The sequence below is a fragment of the Sus scrofa genome, chromosome 1 (assembly GCF_000003025.6).
Source record: "Sus scrofa isolate TJ Tabasco breed Duroc chromosome 1, Sscrofa11.1, whole genome shotgun sequence".
Taxonomy (NCBI): Eukaryota; Metazoa; Chordata; class Mammalia; order Artiodactyla; family Suidae; genus Sus; species Sus scrofa.
This window is the reverse complement of record NC_010443.5, coordinates 153237417-153255900: the sequence shown is the minus strand read 5'-3', so window position 1 is coordinate 153255900 and position 18484 is coordinate 153237417. Positions and strand designations below refer to the sequence as shown.

Genomic DNA, 18484 nt, shown 5'->3' with positions numbered 1-18484 from the left:
ATGGCATTTTTCACAGAACTAGAAATTTAAAATTTTTATGGAAATGCAAAAGACCCCAAATACCCAAAGCAATCCTGAGAAAGAAAAACAGTTAGAGAAATCAGGCTCCTGACTTCAGACTATACTACAAAGCTACAGTCATCAAAACAGAATGATACCGGCACAAAATCAGAAATATACATAATGGAAACAGTATAGAAAGCCCAGAAATACACCTCTGCAGCTACGGTCAATTAATCTATTTCAGAGGAAGCAAGAACATACTATGGAGAAAAGACAGCCTCTTCAATAAGTGGTTCTGGGAAAACTGGACAGCTATATGTAAGAGAATGAAATTAAAATGTTCTCTGACACCATACACAAAAATAAACTCAAAATGGATTAAAGACCTAAATATAAGTCCAGATACTATAAAACTCTTAGAGGAAAAAATATGTACAACACTCTTTGACATAAAATTGCAGCAATATCTTTTTGGATCCACTTCATAGAATAATGAAAATAAAAATCAAAGTAAACAAACGGGACCTAATTAAACAAGAGATTTTTGCATAGCAAAGAAAACAATAAACAAAATTAAAAAAACAATCCATAGAATGGAAGAAAATATTTGCAAATGACCTGACCCTCAAGGGATTAATCTCCAAAATATATAAACAGCTCATGCAACTCTGTAACTAATTACTGGAGAAATGCAAATCAATACTACAATGAGGTACCACCTCAGACCAGGCAGAATGGCCATCAAACAATAAATAAGCCTACAAAAAAATAAATGCTGGAGAGGGTGTGGAGAAAAGGTAAGCCTCTTCATTGCTGGTGGAAATGTAAATTAGTACAACTACTCTGGAGACCAGTATGAGGGTTCCTTTAAAAACTAAAAATAGAACTACCCTATTTTCCAGCAATCCCACTCTTAAGCATCCATCTGGAGAAAACCATAATAAGAGAAGATAATGTACCCCAATGTTTATTGCAGCATTGTTCACAATAACTAAGACCCAGAAGCACCCTAAATGTCCATTGACCAAGGAATGGCTGAAGAAGACGTGATATATATGTATATCGTGTGTGTGTGTGTGTATGCTTAACCTGCTGTGCCGAGCCAGGGATGGAACATGTGTCCCAGAGCTCCCAACATGCGACCAATCCCATTGTGCCACACTAGGAACTCCTTCCAGGGCTTTTTCAATTCATAGACGCATGAATCTTTTTTTTTTTCACGTTAGTGAAGCTCTAAATTTCTCACAGTTCCCTCTGATGGTCAAGTCAATAGAGAAAGATATCTTTATGAAAAAGGCTGGCATATTTAAAATCTTTGTTTACCATTGAGCAATTAATCACAGTCCAAATATTGGATCTCCAGATTTGGAAAAAATATTACATTTTCAAAATGGCTTAAGGAAATAGACTATTATGATTTCCCAAATTGTTCTATTTGTTAATGTTTAAATACTTTAAACTTCTGATCAGTCAAGTTATTTTGCTAAGCCCTAAAATCTGGTGTGGTGTTCAATAGCAATAAATTAAAATAATCAATCAAATGAACAAAATTTTCCAACCTAAGTGAAGGACTTCTGGAAAATAATCTAAGCATACTATTATTTCTTTACCAACTTTAACTTAATGCTATACTCTATCTGGAACATACATATTATAAAGCTTATGGGTATTAATGGTCCCATTTAGACATTTGATATGTTTACTATGAGAGCTCTTGCTGCATAGATCAATTTTTATATGAAACTACTATAAAATGGCATATACTTTTTTTACTTTGTTATAGAAAGAAATTTGAAATTCAAATCACTAGCTGCTGAAGGAAGTTATTAAAAATGCATTAGGGTTGAAAATGTACTTGTATATAATTGTCATAACAGATATTCAAAACAAATTTATCCTCAATGAAAACTGAACCAAAGCAATTTACATAGAATCAGCTAATAAATTTTCCTTAATTTTCTAAGCAGATGAAAAAGAAACCATTTATAGAAATTTTAATAAAGTAAATATGAGTGCTGTCTGTAGGGAGGAAAACATAAGTAAAATCCCTTAGGAGGATGAATGAAGACAGAACTATATGAAATTCCATTTCTATTTGATTCTAGAAAAGTGATGCCTTGTTGGGACTAGTCTTATTTCTAAATCTCCTATAACCGGACATTGAAAACACCATTTTATTCTATCTGCTTTACTCCTATTTGGAGTTGTCAGTATTTATCTATATGTAAAGTAAACAGCTGAGAGAATTGGGGAAAAGATGACGGTGTCCTTATGAAAAATAGCTACCTATAAATACAGCATGTCCTTAATGCTAGAAGCAAAAGCATTGTAAGTGTGGAAACAGCACACATCTATAGTGTATCTTGAACATTTTCATTTTGATTCCATTAAGAACTGGCTAAGTGCTTAGCTGAGCACACACTTGGAGTGATGTGAAGAGTGATCGTAGGCTTGGTTTCTCTTGAAATATCTGTCAGAAGTTCCCAGAGTGATTGATAATCATGTATTTGGCTTAAGGCATCTTATCCATTTGTTTATTCATTCTTTCATTCATTTATCCATCTGTAATCTCTTAATCTGAAATCATCTCCCTTTCTTGAACAGAAGCTCCTGTGAACACACACATTGGTTGCTGGGACAGTCACAATTAATCCATGATCATTTATTGATTATCTCATAATGTCTGAGCACTAGGGCCAGTCACTCAGGGGAGACTTACGGAAATGGAATAGGAAAAGTTGTTTTTATGTAGGATAAAATGAAGGGGGAAATGCGCAAGGCTGGATGTACCTTCAGTGACAAGAGATATGTGGCTTGTGAATGGGCAGCTCTCAGAGATTTGCAAGAGACATAGATTAATAACACCTTTGTAGAAAGAGGATTTGTGAAGTTTTGGTCTCAAAATAATAGGGAACTCTCAGAGTTAGGCTCGATCTTTGTAATATTTTAGTTAAGGTCAATTAAGATTTTGCTGCATCTAAGAAATCTCCAGTAAGAGTCATTCTGTGTGGTTTAAGGAAGCCGTGGAAAAGCAGTCACTCAGCAACCAGAACTTTTATAACCTATTGCTCTATAACAGATACCTAAGAAATATGGAATCAGACTCTTAGAAAATATCTTATGATTAATCTAGGCTTGACTTAGAGTATACAGTAGTATGATTTATGTTATGAAAATTACTGTCTTTATTGCACTTTTTTTTTTTTTTTTTGTCTTTTTGCTATTTCTTGGGCCGCTCCCGCGGCATATGGAGGTTCCCAGGCTAGGGGTCTAATTGGAGCTGTAGCTGCCAGCCTATGCCAGAGCCACAGCAACGCGGGATCCGAGCCGCGTGTGCAACCTACACCACAGCTCACGGCAACGCCGGATGTTAACCCACTGAGCAAGGGCAGGGATCGAACCCGCAACCTCATGGTTCCTAGTCGGATTCGTTAACCACTGCGCCACGACGGGAACTCCTATTGCACTTTTTAAAACTACCCATTTGCGTGCATATGAGACAATCATCCTCAGTGGTACTACAACAGAAAAAAAAAAATGGTATGATTTAAACAATGTCTTTCTCTCACTTCCCTATGTATAAAATGCAAATAATATTATAGCTCAGAAAGTCAGGTAATTTCATGTAAGATAATATGTAAATGTAAAACAGTTATGGATGTACAAGTCATTTCTGCCCCAGATTTTGCATCTATGAAATCAGGGAAATAATTCATACCAACTTTAGAAAAATTTTGAGACCAATTTGCATGATAAAGTAACTTGTAATTTCAAACAAGCCATTTTATGTGGTTAGTCAAAGAGTAATTTGAGAAAGAATATTCAGTAGCACAATTTTGTTATGACATTATTTCCATCAGTTTTACAAGCATTTTTACATTTATTTAATGGGTTTAAATCCAGGGCTCTTAATTATTATTTCAGAATAACATGAATGTATTGTGGGTTTTTAAAAATCTCTTTTTTACTCATTAACAAAATCTGCCTAATTGTATAATATCTGACAGATGCAACAGGAGAAATGCTAATTGCATAATGTTCACTGAGGATAAACTGTTTTCTACCATTAATGGAAAGTTATATGTTATGCTTCAAGTAATGACTGCATGTTCATTTACAACTTACAATTTAAAGAATATTTCAGAGACTTTATTCTTGAATTATTACTTTCTTTCTTGCTATAAATGTCCATGTAAATAATGCTATTTCATTTCATTTCAAATTTATATAACTTCTAAAAAATATAAATGTTTTTTACCTAATACTTCTAATAACAGAAGGTAAAATTTTGTCTGTTAAACAGCATTAGGTTACAAACCAATATAGCTACTAAACTGATTTTATTGATTAGAGAACAGATTCTTAATTTAAGGAAACCTAGGCTTTTAGATTCAGTGAAATTACTTGTTTTGATAACTGTTACGTTTGTTCTACTGAGAATTATTTTCACACATAATTTGACATTCCAAAGTAATGATTGAATCCCTGCTATGCAGTATTCAAAGAAATTAAGGTTTTCCTCCTGTTTGTTTGGAGACAGAGAGAAAAAGAAAGAGTGCTTGTGTTATGCAATTATTTCCTACCAGTTCTCCTTTTCTTTGAATCGAGTTACTCATATTTAAAAATCTAGGATACTATAAAATTAAAATTTAATATGATTTGCAGTAATTCTCCACTAATCCTTTTTACCCTCCCATAAAAAATTTGTCTTGGTGGAGTGGAAATTGTCCTCCTAAGCTTGGGGCTGCCACAGTATCCTCCTAGTCTTAGAGCTGGTACAGCTGACTCTCTGATGATGGACCTAAAAGTCAACTTTCCTATCTTTTATTCTAGTTTGCTGTTCAATCACAAACAATAATTGGAATGTAGCTTTCACTTTCTATTGTGTAACAAATTACCACAAACTTAGTATCAAAAACCACCTATTCATGAGCTCATGATGCTGTAGGTCAGAAGGGGCTGTGGGGCTGGGTTCTCTGCTGAGGGTTTCAGGATTCTGAAGTAAAGTGTTGAGTAAGACTGATCTCCCTCATCTGGAGGCTCTGGAGAAAAGTCTGCTTCCAGGCTCCTTCAGGAGTTGTCTAACTCAGTGCCTCACACCTGTAGAACTGAGAGCTCTGTTTCCTTGCTGGCTGCCAAGAAAGGCTGCTCTCAGCAACTAGGGTCTGCCTGAAATCCTTGATATATTTGGCGCTTTCCCTCTACGAGACAGCAGTGGAACACAAGTCCTTCTCAAGTTTTGACTCTCTAACTTTCTCTTCTGTGATCCTAACATTTTGTTTAAGCACCAGGTATATAGAATGTACTGTACACTAAGTTAAAAATATTTTTCTTTCAAGGTAACTGAACTTCACAACATCAAAAATATAACCAGACTGCCTCGAGAGACAAAGAAGCATGCAGTGGCAATTATCTTTCATGATGAAACGTCAAAGACATTTGCCTGTGAGTCAGGTAAGCAATTATAGCCCTGCCCTCAGCCTGAAGACAGCTGAAACTGTAGCCTAGATGGATTAAGATACACCACTGAATGGGATGGCTTACTTGTGATAAGAACATGCATGGAACACTTGAGGAGGAAGCTCAGTGTATCTGTTTCTACAGATGTTTTGGGTGCTTGTTTATTGTCTGTCTGTGTCTGGATCTCACTCCCAGGTGGTCTGAGGACTCTTGAGGTTTCCCTTCAAGCTTGGAGAATTAAGTAAACAATGCCCTGGAGATGTTGTTAGGGCAGGCTTGTGACTTGTATTCTGGTTCTTGCTGAGTACAGCTGTAGGCAATTGGTAGGGCGATAATAATGCTGCCCTGCAAGAATGGGACACAACACAGCTACAGTCCCCAGACATTTCAAAACAGAATGTTCAGTGATTGGTTGCTTTTGTGGATTTTCAGTACTACAAGGTAAATACATTTCAGATTGAATTTACGCATCCCTGTTCATAAAGCACTCTGATGTCATTGAGACGCAAGGCAGTTTATAGTTGGAACTGCAGGGATTTTCATCTTGGGATCCCTGTGCTGTGTAATATATTAGTTGGCTTATTACAGTTTTTAAAGATTTTGCTCAATGGAATGGTTTATTCATTTTATAATGGGTGGAGGCAAAAAGCACTAAGGTTTGAAAGGAGTGAATTTAAAATAATAGTTGGGTCTTTAGAAGATTTGTTGAATAATTTTTAAAAGGGAGCAAAGCTTCTTCTTTATTGGTAGTTTATAGGTATGATTATTGCCAGATTATATTTTGCTAAAACTGATAAAGTCACTTTGCCTAAATGAAACTGCTCACACCTCCTCACCTGCACTTATCTTACTTAGTTTTGCTAAGCTGAATGAGAATGGATCAAAGTGCAACTCTTTCTTTGAATTCCATTATCCCTTTTATATACTTTTCTTCACTTGTCATCTGACTTCATTTCATCATTTAAAATTGAATTTTTGGTGGTTGTATAGACCTATATGACTTATATAACAGTCATATAGGATTTATACGACTGGTTAACTGGTACCCGACCTAGCCAGTACCGTATAGTATTATACAAAATTACCTGTGCTTTCTTGTTCACTGTCTTACAGCTTTACCACCTCACTTTTCTCTGAAATCTTAAAAAAAAATCTCATATTAAAACTAACAACCAGAAAAATTGTTTTTCCAAAAAAAGTTAAAAGATAGTTTCCCCTATTGTTTGTTCATTTCAATTTTCACTATTGTTTTTACATTTTTGAAATTGTACTGAGCTGTGTTGTAGATACATAGGCAATAGTAGAGCTTATTATTTCAGATAAGAAGGATATCAAATTATGTTTCCACACAATTCTTCTAAATAACTCTAAAATTTAGACTCATAACTCACAAGTCTGAAATTGGAAGCTTTTATTTATTTATTTTTGGCTGTGGTGGTAGTTTCATGGTTTATGTAAGATTTTTGAGAAATAAAGGGCTCTTCATTAAAAAAAAATGGCCTTAGTTTCCAAGAGAAAAATTTCCTGACAGTGAGGTTGACTCAAGATCTAAGTATAAAAATGAAGAATGCTTTTGTGTGAATTTCTTGCAAAGAGTTTTCAAATAGCTTAAATCATGATTAATTTGAAAATACGATTTGTTTTTTTTAAACCTCTTTTTATGTGTTTACGTAACAGTCTGCTCTTAGATGGTAATAAAAATGTTTAAGAAACCATAGCACAAGTTTTAAAATTGTCTTAACTTCATGGCTTGCCAATGTGAAAAAAAGAAAGTACTAAAAACTCATAAACAAGGAATTTGAGTATTTTTTCTTGCAAATCATGTTTTTTTCAATAGATACTAAGATGCAGTAGTCTATATCTTTTAATAAAATGGCAAAATTTATATGGAAAACAGACACACACAGTGGTCAAGGGTGTTAAAACCAAAATTACAACAAGATTAAAGCCATGATAAAAGGAGCTCTCACATTTATTTCTAGTGAAAATGCAGATAAAAGTGTATGCTCATAGTGGTAAAGTGAATTGTTTCATTTTTTTTTTTCCCAAGCAAAGTGACAACTGCTACTATAAATATGCATACGCTTGTCTTAGTGAACCTCTTTGGGAATATACTCCATGTATTATAAATTATGGAAACAAGCGAATACCTATCAAGAAAATCGTTGAATAAATTATGGTATATCCATGTCCTGAAATATTATGGAATCACTAGAAAGAATTCTAATTAAAACAAGTTGAAGACATTTCAATGAAATGTAGTTTTTTAAAACAACCAGCAGAAAGGTATGTACTGAATAATCACATTTTGTAAAAGAAAGATGGAGAGAAAGAGTATATGTTTTAATGGCATTTCCAGGGTAAAGGGAGATAATGATGAGATGGATAGAAAGCAAGATGGGTAAAAAAAGGCAAGAAAAAGGATAAGTCAAACATAAAATGTACAAAACAATGTACCCAGCAAATAAATTATCCCATATATTTGAAATTATGCATATGTGAGTGTGCCCATGAATGTATTGAAGTTTTTAAAAAGTTAATTGTGAGGAAAATACAAATTAAACCATAATGAGTTATCACTATGCACCTATCTGAATGGCTAAAATTAAAATGAAAATTAATGATACCACCAAATGCTTATGAGGTTGCAGAAAAACAGATCACTCATACATCGCTGTTGGGAATATAAAGTGGTACAGCCACTCTGAAAAGTGAGTGGCAGCTTCTTATAAAATTAAATATGTAGGAGTTCCCATTGTGGCTCAGTGGGTTAAGAACCCAGCTAGTATCCTGAGGATGCAGGTTCAATCCCAAGCCTCACTCAGTGGGTTAAGAATCCAGTGTTGCAGTGAGCTGTGGTGTTGGTCGCAGATGTATCTTGGATCTGGCATTCTGTGGCTGTGGTGAAGGCCAGCAGCTGCCGCTATAAATGGACGTCTAGTCTAGAAACTTCCATATGCTGCAGGTGTGGCCTTAAAAAAAGGATTTTTTTAGAAAAATGTATATCAAAGAGCATACTGCCTATGATTTTCTCTAGGAGTTTTAGAGCATATAGCTTTACTTTTAGGCCTTTAATCCGTTTTGAGTTTAGTTTTGTGTATGGTGTTAGAGAATGTTCCAATTTCATTCTTTTACATGTAGCTGTCCAGTCTTTCCAGTACCATTTGTATTTCCTCCACTTTATGCTCTTGTCCCTTTTGTAATAGATTAGTTGACTGTAGGTGCTTGGCTTTATATCTGGGCTTCCTATCCTGTTCCACTGATCTATGTGTTTTGTGCCAGTACCATATTATTGTGATGACTGTAGCTTTGTAGTATAGTCTGAGGTCAGGGAGCCTGATTCCTCCAGCTCTGTTTTTCTCCAGCCAAAGATTGCTTTGGCTATTCAGGGTCTTTTGTGTTTCCATAAAAATTTTAAAATATTTTGTTCTAACTCTGTAAGGAATGTCCTTGGTAATTTGATAGGGATTGCATTGAATCTGTAGATTGCCTTGGGTAGTGCAGTCATTTTTAAAATATTGATTCTTCCAATCCAAGAACATGGTATATGTTTATGTCATCTTTGATTTCTTTTATCAGTGTCTTGTAGTTTTCAGAGTACAGGTCTTTTGTCTCTTTCGGGAAGTTTATTCCTAGGTATCTTATTCTTTTTTAATGCAGTGGTAAATGGGATTGTTTCCCTAATTTCTCTTTCTGATCTTTCATTATTAGTATATAGAAATTCAGTCAATTTATTTGTATTAATTTTGTACCCTGCAACTTTAGCAAATTTATTAATGTTTAACACTTTTTTTGGTAGTATCTTTAGGGTTTTCTAGGTATAGTATCATGTCATCTGTAAACAGTGATAATTTTACTTCTCCTTTACCAATTTGGATTCCTTTTATTTCTTTTTCTTCTCTGTTGTTGTTGGACTTCAAAACTATATTGAATAATAGTGGTGAAAATGGACATTCTTGTCTTGTTCTAGATCTTAGTAGAAATGCCGTCAGTTTTTCACCATTGAGAATGTTAGCTGTGGGTTTGTCATATACGGTTTTTACTATGTTGAAGTAGGTTCCCTCCATGCCCACTTTCTGGAGAGTTTTATCAAAAATGGGTGTTGAATTTTGTCAAAAGCGTTTTTTGCATCTATTGAGATGATCATCTATTTTTTTAAATTACCTATACTTTAATAAAAAATAAAAAAAGAAAAAATATGTAATTGTCACACAATCCAGCAATTGCACTCTTGGATATTTATCTCAGGAAAAAAAAATGTAACATGTTTACACACACACATGCACACCTACATAAAAGTTTTCAGAGTAGTTTTATTTATAATAGTCCCAAACTGGGAAGAGACCAGAGGTCCTTCAGCAAACTGTGGTATACTCACCATGCAGTACTCCTCAGCAATAAAAGACAAACATCTGATATATGCAGCCACCTGGGTGAATCTCAGGTAAATTAGGCCAAGTGTTAAAAGGCTGATCCCCAGAGATTCCATACTTTATGATTTCATTAATGACACATTTCACAAATGGAGGACAGATTAGTTGCCAGAGATTAGGGATGGTGTTGGGGATGGAGATGAGGAGTGTGTGGTCATAAAAAGTAGCACAGATTTGTATTGGAATTGAGCAGATACCTTGAATATGGTGGTGCACACACAAACCTACATAGGTGATAAATTGTGTAGAACTTAATACATACACATACAAATAAGTACAAATAAAACAGGAAATCTTAAAATCAGTGGACCACCAATGTCAACATTCTGGTGGTGATTTTATACTATAATTTTGCAAACTATTAGCCTTGGGGGAAAGTGGCCAAAATATACACAGGGTCTCTCTGTAGTATTTTGTACTACTACATGTAAATCTACAATTATCTCAATAAATTTTACAATAAAAATTATATCTGTATCAATTATCTGCAAGGTCATCAGCAGTGTATTAAGTTAAAAAATAGGGTAGGGAGAGAATTGTGGGAAAAAAGTAGTATATTCCAATATGGTAAAAAGAAACTGACAAGAATAACAACAAACAACAAAACTAATACTAAATGTGTACCCATGTAGCCTGTATATGTTCATGAGCATGAGTACATGCATGCATCTTGCCCCTTCCTATGTAGCCTTTTCATGAGCTCCCCATTGTCTAATATGCCCTCCCACACTTAACCAACCCAACCATCTCCACATCCCCTTCCATTTTCAGCATAGGATCTCATGCTTCCTTCCCCCTCATCTTACTTTGTGCCTCTACTCTACTCTCTCATAGCACTTGAACTTGGACTTCATGTACCCTGTTCAAAAATCTCTCTACTCTTGTCAGATTTTTAAGCTCAGTGGAGACATGACCATGGTGTCTTTCTCCCACTGGGATTCCCAGCACCACAGTACTAGTAAAAGTTTGTTGAACTAATGAGTTAGTAAAAATTTATACCTAAGTTTTCTTATAATAATATGTTCATTATTCTTCTTTTTCAAAGAGATCATTGTTTTTCAAAACAAGTTTTAGAAACTAAAACTGCACCATGGAAAAAATTATTTAAGTTGCCAAGAAACAGATTGTTCTGTGTTTGTGATGAGGTGTGGGGTTAGTGATTATTGTGCTTTGTGTGTGTGTGTGTGTGTGTGTGTGCGTGTACATGCACACACACAAATTGCCGTGGCCCACCAGCTCTGCTATAACAACTGAGCAAAACGTTCTTGAATATAAATAAAAATTTCTGCATTCTGCCATTCCTTGAAAAGAAAGGCTTTTGGAGGGGGGAATACGTTCAATGCCTAGTGAATAGAGGAGCAGATGGCTTAGATGTTGGAAACCCTGAGGCTGGGTAATAGATTCTGCTTACCTTCATTAAGGAAAGGAGAAAAAGGGAAGAAAGAGCTCAGTTATGTCTGTCTTTGTCAGTATATGAAATCTGAAAAGTTATCTCCAAATAACTTAGGCCAAATAATATTTGAAATCTGAACAATCTGCTTAATTTCCTAAATATTTGAAGCATTGAATTTACTCTGTGATAGAACAAAGTTGTCTTTATGGTTTATCCCAATCAAAATTTGTACTGGAATATTCATGAATTGAATAATTACCCCCACATTAAAAATGAAAAATATTTGCTGAGTTCCCGTCATGGCTCAGTGGTTAATGAACCTGACAAGCATCTGTGAGGATGTGAGTTCGATCCCTGGCCTTGCTCAGCAGGTTAAGGTTGCTGTGAGTTGTGGTGTAGGTCACAGATGAGGCTCAGATCCCACATTTCTGTGGCTGTGGTTAGGCCAGCAGCTACAACTCTGATTCAACCCTTAGCCTGTGAATCTCCATCTGTCGTGGGTGCCACCCTAAAAAGACAAAAAAAAAAAAAAAAGAAAGAAAGAAAGAAAGAAGAATATTTGGGTAAAACCCCAAATCCCAATATATCCATATATTTAGCAGTAAATTTTAAAAAGTTCTTTTGCATAAGTATTATTTGTACCTGAAATACTTAGATATCAGCTATTCACATTGTGTTTCCCAAAAGCTGTATCTTTGTTTCTAAGATAACACTATTTTCTAAATTAACCTCTTTTACCCATAATTGTTTATACTAGTTAGTAAGCTTTGTATCTTACATTTTTTCTGATTGTTTTAAGGGAGTATTTTTTCCAAAGAATTTTCTATGGTTTTCTGCTTCTCAGTTTTCTTATAATCTTTCCCACCACGAATAAGTCCAAAAAAGGATACGGTCAAAAATCATTCTTGAATTCAAGTTGAAAGGTAATAGGCATACATTCAAGCCTTTTTTTGATTAGCATATTTATTGTATATGCCATTGCAAAAATCTTGTTGGCTCCCACTATGATACAGAACCTGTAAACATTAGAAATGAATTATTTATGCATCTGCCTTAAAGCTTTAGACGTTAGACTAAGAATCTATTCTTGGACTTAGGTGAATGGAACCTACTGTAAAGTCCAATTACTGTTCATTAATATTATAATAAATACGTGTGTGTTATTTTACCAAAAATGTTTATTTGATTTTTTTTCCTGATTAAGAAATACTTTGAACCATGTGGATTGTTTAATTTTGGAAGGGCTCAACTTCTGATTAAGAATGACTGAAAGTCCCCCCATTAGGGTGTGGCACCAGAAAATATTCCCTAAAGCCATTCAGTTACACAGTTTGTAGATAAACATACTTCAGTTTCTAGCACTTTTACAAGCAGTCCATTTACTTTGTGGATAATGGGAGATTTTTCTATTTATTGATTGTTTGGTACAATAGACAACTTGAGGCAGGTTGTAAAAACTTGTATTTCTAGCTGACTCAGTCACTGTGGAATAGAATTGCCAGTTTATAACCATCTGGTTTTTGGCTATCCTGCTATGAGCTTTGGAAAAAATCATTAAAAAACAGGAGCCAGTGGCCTTGTGTGATCTGTAATGCGTTGGGATTTTGAAGTTATTTCTTTAGAGAAAGTGAAATGCCATATAGCAGTGACAGTGTAATGAGACTTTGAATTTTTAATGCTCCTCTCAGATGCACATTGAATAAAAATACTAAACCTGCAGTTGCACCTGCTCCTAACAAGATTAGATTAATTTGGTAAAATTTGGGCATGGTTTTATAAGGTTGGTATGATAATAAATCAGAGACAGAACTGATTTGTGCAGAAATTTCTGATTTAATTACTTTGCAGTGTCCAGGCACTGATGTGTGGTGGAGGTGGGTGGAATGAACTAGTAGATTCAGTGTGATCCCAACCCAGGCACCCGTCATGGCTGAGGTGAATTAGCACCACTTAAGATGAGTGGGGCTAATGCACCAACATCTGGAAGAGGTTCTTTGATTAGGACTTTAGAAACAAAGATGAATTAGTTCACTGTGATAGGAATATGGAAGAGCTGATTAATCATTACATTAAGCATATCCCATTAGTGTAACATGTCCTGGTTTAACCACTCACTAAAAACTGATAAATTCTAGAAATTGATGGCTGAAGAATAAAACCTAGCGCATATCCTTAGAGCCTTCTGTCATGGTTCCAATTCTAGTGATTTGATTTTCAGTTGCACCCTGGTTCTACTTTAGATTCCAGCCTTTCAGCTTTGTAAACCATAAAAGAAGCTATAGCTAATTGGTGGTCTGCTGTGTCAGCACCCTATACCATCCATCCTGTCCCTCCATCCTCACATCCAGCATCCTGCCTTCGGGCTGAGCTGCCTCTGTATGATTCTCTGCTCATCATTTCATGCAGTGAAGCACTGGCTAACTCTTGTGCTCTTTCTCTGAGCAAACCGCATAGATTTCCCCAAAGTAAGTCAGGCTACATAAAGTATGTTTAGAACTCACTGCTATCTGTGCAGAAACGCACAAAGTATTCTTCAGGTTTAATGAAGAGTTAACATAGAGTGTCAGCTGGAAAATGCTCAGATAGGAAGGTGTCATTGTCATTTCTTATATTTGCCCGTTAAGAAAAAATGATACTTTTGCTTAATTTTCAGAATTTACCTAAAGAATATTGCCTTTGATGAGTCACTCGAAAATTGTGCCAGATGCTACTCTGTTGTACAGAACTGTTGTTTTCTAAGATATCAAGCCATCTATAATTGGGTACCAGACTTTTTGAAGTCTTTGAAGAAGAAAAAATGGTTTGAATATTTTTACTTAAAAAAAAAAAACCCTTTAACTTGAAGTGTTGAATGAGGACTTAAAATTGACTATGTTTCTTGAAAAGGCAACTCATCTCAGTAAACTAACTTAAAAATGTGTAAAATTTATTTATTTGAACTTTCAAACAATTAGTATTCAATAGTACAGTAAGACCTCAAGACTGAAATTAATTTTTGCCAACTTGTCCCTTATTTACCCATGTATTTGTAGAAGATTCAATGTAAACAGATTAGAAATATATGTCTTTCTACAAAATGCTCTAATAGCACAAAACAGGGTGACATGATAAAAAAAACTTGTTGGAGTTCCCTTGTGGTACAATGGTGTAAGGATCCAGCATTGTTACTACAACAGCTTAGGTCACTTCAGTCCCTTGGGTTTGATCCCCAGCCCAGGGACTTCCACAGTTTACAGATGGGGCCAAGAAAAAAAAACAAGCTTTTAGTGGATTAAGTTATGTCCCCCCAAATGACATGTTTAAGTCCCAACCCTTTTTGCTTTGTTTGAAAATAGGGTGTTTGCAGATACAATCAAATCAAGACGAGGTTGTAGCCAGTTAGGGTTGGTCCTAAATCCAAGGGGACTGGTGTGTTTATAAGAGAAAGATTTGGATGCAGAGACATAGAGGAGACAGAGAAAGATGAAAGTCTCGTGGAGATGAAGGCAAAATTGGAAAAATGCAGCTGCAAGCAAGGGATGCCAAGGATCGCTGACAACCATTGCCAGGAGGGTAGGCAAGGAACACGTTCATCCTCAGAGCCTGTGAATGAAACTCACTCTGCTGACACCTTGACTTTGGTCTTCCAGCCTCAAAAGCTGTGAGAGAATAAATTCCTGTAGTTTTGAACCAGTAAGTCTGTGAAAATTTATCATGACAGTCCTAGGACTAATATGGAGCTATTCCAAACAATTTTTTTTTTTTTTTTTGGTGTGTGTGCGTGTCTTTTTCTTTCTTTCTTTTCTTTCTTTCTTTCTGAGGTTCCCAGGCCAAGGGTCTAATTGGAGCTGTAGCCGCCAGCCTATGCCACAACCATAGCAACACAGGATCCGAGCCACGTGTGTGACTTACACCATAGCTCACGGCAATGCCAGATCCTTAACCTGCTGAGCGAGGCCAGGGATGGAACCTACCATCTAATGGTTCCTAGTTGGATTCGTTTCTGCTATGCCATGAAGGGAATTCCCAAACAAGGTTTTTAAAAATATGTCATTTGCGGGGGAATTTGAATGGCTTTCAGCAGGTAGGTAGAGAGAAAAAAGAATTCTCTGTATAAATGCAAACAGGTGATGAAATTCCTTCATGTTTTTAGAGTAGTTTTGGGAGAAAAGAAGAATGGAAATAGTTGAGAGGAGCTGCAGAGTTTAGATGGTGTTTTGAACACAAATGGAGCAAATTAAAGTAATTTTTTAGAACTCTTTATCTTTCTGATTATCAAAGGCATACAGGCTTTCTGTCTCCAAAAATAAGATGGCTGTATATACTGAAAATGCTTAGAAGTAAGTGCTAAGTAAAATATAATAAACATTTAAGTGAAAAATTCAGATTACAAGAAAGAAAAGACAAGACACAGAAAAATAAAATGAGGAGAAAGCTTTGGACCTGGGAGTGTTGGTCCATCTCTGTAATGACCGTGGAACATGGATTCAACTTCATGGCTGTGCCTAAGGGGCAAGAACAGTGCCTGGGCTTGTACAAGTTGGGGGAACAATTGAAAGCTTTCAGTAAAAGTGATTTTAAAAAAATTCAAATGCCAGCAAAGAGGATTGTTTAGGAGACTTATTTTTCTAGGCTAAATTTGTGTAAAAACTTCAACCCTACACCTGCTCTTGCTGGAATTTTTGTGCCATTATATTATACCACCTTTATGATCCTGGTCATTGAAGCCCAAGAATTTATTTAAAATGACTCAGGGGAGGTCCCATTGAGGCTCAGTGGGTTAAAAACTTGACTAGTGTCCATGAAGATGTGGGTTCAACCCCTGGCCGCTCTCAGTAGTTTAAGGATCCAGCATTGCCACAAGCTGCAGCATAGGTTGCAGATGTGGCTCATATTGTGCATTGCTATTGTTATGGCATAGGCCAGTGGCTGCAGCTCTAATTCAACCCCTAGCCCTGGAACCTCCATATGCCATGGATATGGCCCAAAAGGACAAAAAAATTTTTAATGAAATTATTTACAATTGTTAATTCTTCAGCATCACATACATCTCAGGATTCCCATGCACAACCTCTAAAATACAGATTTGCAGCAAAGATAACCAAATCAAAAGGAAACAAGTATCATGAATAAAAGTAGAAAATAGACAAATTTATGTACAAGGAATATCACGACAATGCTATTTATAAAGTAGAAAAGTTAATGAAATAACTGTCCACCATTGTTTATTGATTTAAAAAGCAAAATAATTTGAAGCAATTAAAACTGATAATGTAAATTTGTATTTATTACCTTGAAAAGGTGAGGATCATTTAATAAGTGAAAAATCCAGTTGAAAAAATGTTCTATAAAGTAATGCCAATATTTAGAACATGTGTAAACCCACACCAGCAAGCATGCAAGCAGCAAGCATGCAGGCATACACACAAATATATCTGTGTATCATAAAGCATAAAGTAATGAAAATTCATTTCAATGGCTTTGGCAAAGTATATCAACAATATTCTCTTTATATCTCCATACTCTAAAAATTGTTTAATTTGGGAGTTCCTGCTGTGGTGCAGTGGGTTAAGGATCCCTCTTGGGTTGCTACTGAGATGCAAGTTTGATCCCTGGCCCAGCACACTAGGTTAAGGATCTGGTGTTGCTGCAGCTGTACAGCTGCAATTTGGATTTGATCCTTAGTCTGGGAACTTTCATATGCCATGGAGAAATTATTTAATTTGCATGTATTATTACTTTATGTATTATTAAAATGACATAATAGACAACAATATAAATATAGATAATATTACAAACACTTGTGAACCTATCAACCACTCTAAGAAATAAATAAATCAGGAGTTCCCATTGTGGCACAGTGGTTAACAAATCCGACTAGGAACCATGAGGTTGCGGGTTCGATCCCTGGCCTTGCTCAGCAGGTTAAGGATCCGGCGTTGCCGTGAGCTGTGGTATAGGTTGCAGACTCGGCTCGGATCCTGCGTTGCTGTGGCTCTGGTATAGGCCGGTGGCTGCAGCTCCGATTAGACCCCTAGCCTGGGAACCTCCATATGCCGCAGGAAGCGGCCCAAGAAACGGCAAAAAGATAAATAAATCAATCAATCAATCAAATGCAGTATATATGCGATGTGTGTTTTTGTTACAGTTATATAACCCCCCAAATCCCCAAATTTTATTTAAATGGCTTGTATGTTTTATTTGCTAAAATTTGTGAATTGTAGTTTTATTACATTTATATTCATTTCTAGAAATCAAGATAAAATTAATTTATATATTTTTAAAATTTATATAAATACATATATCATACTCTTTCTTAGAGAGCTGCTATTTTTCCTCATTGTCATATTTTTTAATTTCTTTGATAAATATGGCCCTAGTTTATTCATTTTATGGCATGACAGGTTTATACCATTCTATATTTCTAATAAGTTATATGCTTAAAATATGTTGATTCAATCAAAGTTGGCAATATATTTATAGTTTATTTTGCTCGAAAAAATTAATAGAATGAACTGCGTTCATGTATTTCCTACGAAGTCATGGTCAAGGTCATACTCTGGAGCCACCTTGTCAAGTTGAGATCCTCCCTGCACCAAGATTCTTCCTCTGTAAGAGGGACCAATAGCAATTTCACCTCATGGGTTTGTAATGAAGATTTAATATCAAAAGAACAATGCCTGTCATGTATTAAGCATTTGACAAATGGTGGTGAATATTATTATCTTGATGTTTCAAGAGTCAATCACACTTGGGCATATTGAAGCATTTGTCTTAATAGACAAATTCATTTTTCTGTAACACAGGATTTTTACAACTATATTCACGGTTGAGACAGGTGTGTGGATTTCTTGTACTTTCTTAGGGTTTGATACCTAGTCTGGTCAGTGTTCATAAAAAGAATGTCCAAGTGTTCCTGATTTTAAGCTCTCCAGCAGCTTAAACAACAAATGAAATATTATTCCCTTGTTGCTTCTGAAACCATGTTGCTTTGTTTAAAAACTTCACAGCCAAGCAGACTTTGTATACCCATTTTCATGCATGCTGGTAATTTAATTTTCCTAGAACACGTCTATTTTATCCTGGTTTTCAGATTCCTTTGTATCTGACCAGCCAAGTCCACAGCCTCTGTCATCAACCTCCTGGGTTCAAATAATGGCTCCCTACTTTCTAGTGGTGTGTTTGGGAGAAAGTGACTTCCCTCCAGTGAACCTTC

General features: G+C 35.6%; 1 protein-coding gene across 5 annotated transcripts in view; it reads left to right on the top strand.

Annotated features, from left to right (window-relative positions):
• Positions 1–18484, top strand: part of DOK6 (docking protein 6) — a 402546-nt gene that overhangs the window by 137532 nt on the left and 246530 nt on the right. For all 5 annotated transcript variants that reach the window (XM_021099328.1, XM_021099323.1, XM_021099326.1 and 2 more), the window contains exon 3: positions 5343–5457. In XM_021099328.1, coding sequence (XP_020954987.1) covers positions 5343–5457 — 115 coding nt within the window. The remainder of the gene's footprint in view (positions 1–5342; positions 5458–18484) is intronic.